General features: G+C 40.1%; 1 protein-coding gene across 1 annotated transcript; it reads right to left on the bottom strand.

Annotated features, from left to right (window-relative positions):
- Window positions 1–3,593: 3,593 nt before the first annotated feature.
- On the bottom strand, window positions 3,594–4,837 carry LOC145050041 (uncharacterized). The gene is made up of 2 exons (XM_078998360.1): window positions 4,498–4,837; window positions 3,594–4,402 (listed from the first exon to the last, which is right to left on the bottom strand). Exons 1-2 carry the CDS (start codon window positions 4,835–4,837, stop codon window positions 3,594–3,596), a joined length of 1,149 nt encoding a protein of 382 aa, XP_078854486.1.
- Window positions 4,838–6,319: the final 1,482 nt, after the last annotated feature.

The following is a 6,319-nucleotide window of genomic DNA, read 5'->3' as shown; positions in this document are numbered from 1 at the left end:
TTTTTGGGGCATCTCGTCAACCAGAATGGGATATTGGTCGATCCGGCCAAGATTGAGGGGATCATGAGGTGGGAGGTGTCGAGATCACCCACCGAGATCAGGAGCTTTCTGGGTTTGGCCGGCTATTATCGGGGATTTATTAAGGATTTCTCCAAGATCGTCGTGCCACTCACCAAGTTGACCCCGAAGGGTGCTGCATTTTCTTGGGGTCCGGAACAGCAGACCTCGTTTGAGACACTTCGCCAGAAATTATGCGAAGCCCCAGTTTTAGCCTTTCCGGAAGGGATGGAGGATTTTGTGGTATATTGTGATGCATCGATATCCGGATTGGGAGCGGTGCTTATGCAGAGGGGGCATGTGATAGCATATGCATCGAGGCAGCTTAAGCCTCATGAGTCGAGGTATCCCACTCATGATTTGGAATTGGGAGCGGTAGTGTTCTCCCTTAAGATCTGGTGACATTATCTGTATGGGGTTCAGTGTACGATATACACGGACCACAAGAGATTGAAGTATTTGATGGGTCAGCCCAACCTGGATATGCGCCAGAGGAGGTGGTTGGATGTGGTCAAGGATTACGATTGTGAGATCCTGTACCACCCGGGCAAGGCTAATGTTGTAGCCGATGCACTGATCCGTAGGGCGGAGGGCGCCCCGATGCGAGATGTTTGTTTGAGATTGACAGTGATGACCCCGATATTGGACGCTATTCGTGGGGCCCAGGCTGAGGCCGTGAGGCCAGAAAGCCAGAAGAGAGAGCGAGTTGTCGGGCTGGTATCGAAATTCGTTACCGATAGCCGGGGGCTTATGACATTTCAGGGTCGGATATGGGTACCGTCTATGGGCGGCATCGGAAAGGGTCAGAGTTGACTTGGGAGCCGGAGCGTGAGATGCGGGAGTAGCATCCAGAGTTGTTTGCAGGGTGAGACTTCGAGGGCGAAGTCAAATTCTAGTGGGGGAGAATTGTGACACCCAGATTCCCAGGTATTCTAATTATTCCTTTTATTTTTGGGGGTTGAGAGGGGACTCGGCGAGTAGCTGCTTAGACTCGCCGAGTTTGGTCGCAGATTCTTATTCGGGTTCACAGCTGGACTCGGCGAGTTCATGAGTGGACTCGGCGAGTCCATGCTGTTTAATGAACCCCTAATTTGCTGGGTTTGGGACCTATTTAAAGCCCCTTAGTGCCGTCATTTGCGGCTACCAAACCCCGGAGAGAAACCCTAAGAGATCTAGAGAGTTTGTGAGGAAGGAGAGGCCATTCTTGATCCTTTTGTTGGTATATTTGCAAGAAGGAGATGACCAAGGAAAGAGGAGGCTGAAGGAGGTGCGATTTTGGTGTCTTCTGAGTTCATAGAGATCATATTGAGGTATTTGTTCGGACCCTCTTCAGTTTTGGTGTTGATTCTTGGAGTTAGAGTTTTCTAACCCCTTTAGAGGATGGATAAATGGAACAATTGGTCCCCTCTCGAGTCTATGCTTTGGATCTGGACCCAAAGAGGTCCAGAGACCTTAACCCTTGGAGCTTTATGAGTTATTTTGGGAGCCATGAGCTTGGGATGTCATTTTTGGGGCTAAATCACCAAGTTAGACCATTTAGATGTTATATTAGTGTCAAGGTTTGAACTTTACGTGATTATCATGCTTGGGAAGGCCAGATCTATGAATTTAAGGAACAGATCTGACCTCAGGAGGTCTGTAGAGTTTGTGCATGGCATGAAATCGTCGAGTCCGAAGATCAGACTCGGTGAGTAGGATGAGGGTTTCCCGTAAATCACTCGGTGAGTAGACCTGCCGAGTTGGGGAAATAACTCAGTGAGTCAGGGAGAGTTAGGTGACTGGAGTTCAAGGCGGAACTCGCCGAGTTGTTCTTGAGACTCGGCGAGTTGATGCGGGGTGGCCCCGCGATTCATGCCAGGTCTAACTCGTCGAGTAAGGGGAAGGACTCGACGTGCCAAGAGGGACTAAGAGAGTCAGTGGACACGTGTAGACTCGCCGAGTCGCCCAAGTGCACTCTACGAGTCGGGTCAAAGTTTGACTGTTGACTTTTGTTGACTTTTAGGTTTTGGTCAACAGTGAGGCCTTTAAGCCAAGAGAGGGGTAAAATGGTCTTTTACCCTTCCGAGGGTGTTAAGAAAGGTTTGAGTGTAGTTATATTTATGAGAGTATTTACTTTATGTGATCAGGCGGAGGCTAGATCACATTTCTACCGAGTCAAAGACTTACCGAGACACCTGAGGTGAGTCTTCTCACTATACGTTACCTAGAGTGGTATTATGTGTTGACCAGAGGGTCTTATGTGTTATGTATGAGATTATGTGCTATATGATATATGTATGTTGTATGATGTTATAGACCGGACCGGAGGGTCCAACGAGCTATGACCGGACTAGAGGGTCCAACGAGCTACGGGACTGGAGGGTCCCACTGAGACACATCGACCGGAGGATTGTATTACAGCCTCGAGTGGCGTATGTGTTGTATGCAATATTTTGGGGAACTCACTAAGCATTTATGCTTACAGTTGTTGTGTTATGTGTTTCAGGTACTAGCAAGAACCGTGGGAAGGCGTCGGCGTGATTTGTACACACGAGAGAGAGAGAGTGAGAGGGAGTTTGATTTTTATGATCTTGGGATATGTTATGTCTTAAAAACTGCAGTTGGAAATATTTGGGAATGTTTTATATGAATTTGGTTGATGAAAAATGAAAAATTGGTTTTGAAATTTACGTCGTTACAGCCAGACCGTGGACTGCTCTAGCACCATGAGATTGAAGGGTTACTGCTAAGTCACCTAAACTACTATTTTGTTGAAGAGAACTAGACAACATAGGCTCATCATAGGAAAATGGATCACTTGGATTAATAAAAAAAATTAGATTTATCATCATTTGAGGACTTAAGCTTGAAAGGAACCACATATTCATAAAATTTCACATCCCTGGAAACAAAAACAAAATTTGAATCAAGACTCAAAACTTTATAACCCTTTTGCTCCAAAGAATAACCAAGTAAAACACATTTTTCAGCACGTTCAGAAATTTTTCTAGATTATTTAATTTTTTTGCAAAACAAAGACACCCAAAAACACAAAGTTTATCAAATCTTGGAATAGACTTATAAACAAGTTCATAAGGAGAGACTCCATTTAACACTGAAGTTGGAGTTCTGTTAATCAAGAAAACTGAAGTTAAAACAGAATCACCCTAAAAACATATAGGTAGCCCTGACTGAAATAATAGTGATCTAGCAACATTTAATATATGTCTATGTTTTCTTTCAACCACCCCATTTTGTTGAGGTGTGTGAACACAAGAAGTTTGATGAATAACACCTTTACTTTCAAAAAAAAGTCTTCATGTTATGATTCAAAAACTCAGTACCATTATCAGACCTACCCTTTTTTATTTTAACATCAAATTGATTAAGTAAAATACTAAAGAATGCAGTAACACAAGAAAACACTTCACTTTTAGATTTCAGCAAATAAATCCAAGTTGCCCTAGTGAAATCATCGACTATAGTAAGAAATAACTTAAACCCTTCTGAAGTGACCACCCTATAAGGACCCCACAAGTCTAGATGAATAAGTTCACCTAAGCAAGAAGTGACATGTTGAGTAGTTGGAAAACAATTCCTTGTTTGTTTGCCTTGTGACAAACATCACAATGTGGTAAAGACTCATTTCCAAAATTAAGATGAGTCTTTAAGGAATTTAAAGCTTGATCAGATGGATGACCAAGTCTATTATGCCATGTCAACTTAGATACACAGCACACAGTAGAATTAGAACTAAAAGAATTACCTGAAGGTACACTATCAACATAATAGAGACCTCCAGATTCACTACCATTCCCCACCATCTCCTTTGAGTGTAAATCCTGAATTTTACAGCTATGTTTATTAAACACAACCTCATACTTATTATCTTTACAAACTTTGTGAACTGATAACATATTAACATTAAACTCAGGAACAGCAAATACATCAAACAGAGTTAAGGAATTTGAAATATTTAAGTTTCCAATTTTTTCAATTTTAGCACTAGTCCCATTAGGATGGCTAACAAGAAGATTGAGTTTAGATACATCCACTGTATCATACAAAAGAGATTCTGATGCTATCATATGTGGATTAGCACCAGAATCAACAATCCATTTATTCCTGTTAAAAGTTGAATTACAAACATTGAACAAGCAAGTACCTGCCATATTAGCATTGACAGATGCTTCCTCATTGCACTGTTTTTCATCAATTAGACTAAGAAACTTGGCATACTGATCTTTAGTAAGCTGGTGAAACTCAAACTCTCCAGGTTCAGATGATCCAGAAGCAATAACAGATGAATTTACATTGAAGTTTTTAACTTGATTGTTTTGATTAGTATCACTTCTAGGTTTAAAATCTTTGAGATGCCCAATTAGTTATAACATTTTTCAATAGTATGTCCTTTTAAGCCACAATTCTTACACTGAACAACCTGTCCCTTGCTTTTATTACCAGAAAATTTATTATTGAATTTACTATTAAAGGCACTAGGTTGACTCTTGGAAACAGGTTGAGAGTCACTACAAAGAGATCCATTCCTTTGAAGAGATTCTTCTCGAGAGATTATTGAAAAAGTAGTTTTAACACTAGGAAGTGGATCCATAAGTAATATATGACTCTTAACCTGGTAATATGTCTCATAAAGACCAGTAAGAAATTGCATAAGCTTCATTAGCTTAGAATGATCATTTAGTTTAACAGCTGTCACACATGTACATTCTGTAAGACTGGTTAAACCATCAAATTCTTTCCATAAAGCGTCCAGTTTATTAAAGTAATCAGAAACAGACATACCATTTTCTTTTAAAGAATTAATTCTTTGATGAATATTAAAGACTATAGACCCATCTGCTTTATTATAGGTTTCAAATAAGTTGTCCTAAATTTCTTGAGCATTATCAGAATAAGCATGACTAGCATAAATTGAATCACTAATTGAAGACAACAACCAGGAACACACAACTGCATTAGCCCTTTCCCACTTAAACTCTTTCTTTTTGTTCAACTGAACTCTTTTTAAAAGTGCCATCTACAAACCCTAGTTTGTTTCTAGCCTTAAGGGCCCTAGACATAGAACTCCTCCAAATACAAATGTCTTCATTTCCAGTTACTTTAACAGTAACAATAGTCGTAGTGGCATTATCAAAAGGATGAACATAGAGAGGATCATCAAAATTAATAGAATCATCCTTCCCACTCCCTCCTGGAGGATTATTAGGACCAGCCATAAAACAGGAAAGAACTAGAAATAACAGATAGAGCTCAAGTGATCAAGAATAATAACAAACAATCACTATACTGACATCCAGATGGTCACCACGTATGTTGGGGCCCAAGACAGTCAGTATAGATCAAATAAAGAAATAGAGTAAACAAGAAAAGCAAACAGAAATGTAACTGATGTACTCAAGACATCAGGATCTCCCACATCCAATCTACAAAAAGGTTGAGAAGGGAACAAGAAAATGCTCACAACAATCTGAAGCAAGATTTGCAATTCATAATGACCACTCACCTCCCTTAGGGTTGTTCCCTGTCAGAGTTATTTCAGACACACGTCCGTTCCCTGAAAGAGTTATTTTGACCCTTAACACAGGGATTAGGTGAGCAGACCAGAAGATGATAAGTTTTCTCCAAGTATGAACCACAGACCCTCAAGGATCGAATGATCTCCACCAAAATATGCAAGGAGAAACAGACAAAACATAGTAACTTGATTCTAACAAGTAAACAGATCTAAACGATCTGGAAAACACAAACGATTTCCAAAGAAAACAACAATAAACGAAGGATCTAAACCGATCGATTTCAAATATCAACAAAATCAACACAAAAAGAAGAAGATAAGACTAACATGCATGAAACTTTCTTCAAATCATCAAGAACCTCAACTATCGCCACACAGTGTGTGACAACCCCAAAATCTCGGCCAGAAAAGATCGATTTTCATTTATGCTTTTGAAATAATTTCAGAGTAAATCCTTTTGATTTGAAAGAGTTGCGGAATTTGTTCCCAAAAGCAAAACATGATAAAACAATGTTTACCAAAGCATTTCATAAAAGAAATGTATTTTCATTATAATCAAAACTCGGGGTGTCATGTTCCGATATAGAGCAATAAGCATAAACGATCACATTACAAGTCATTCAACAAATATATACATATACAGACTTGTAAACAAAACAACTTGATGGTTCATCCATCTTATGCCCTCGCGCCACTTCCTGTATTACAAATAAAACTGAGTGGGTCAGGCTTGGGAGCCTGGTGAGC

The sequence above is a fragment of the Lactuca serriola genome, chromosome 5 (assembly GCF_051521515.1).
Source record: "Lactuca serriola cultivar US96UC23 chromosome 5, Lser_US96UC23_V15, whole genome shotgun sequence".
NCBI lineage: Eukaryota > Viridiplantae > Streptophyta > Magnoliopsida > Asterales > Asteraceae > Lactuca > Lactuca serriola.
Note: the sequence above shows the minus strand (reverse complement) of the source record. Positions and strands in the feature narration are given on the sequence as shown.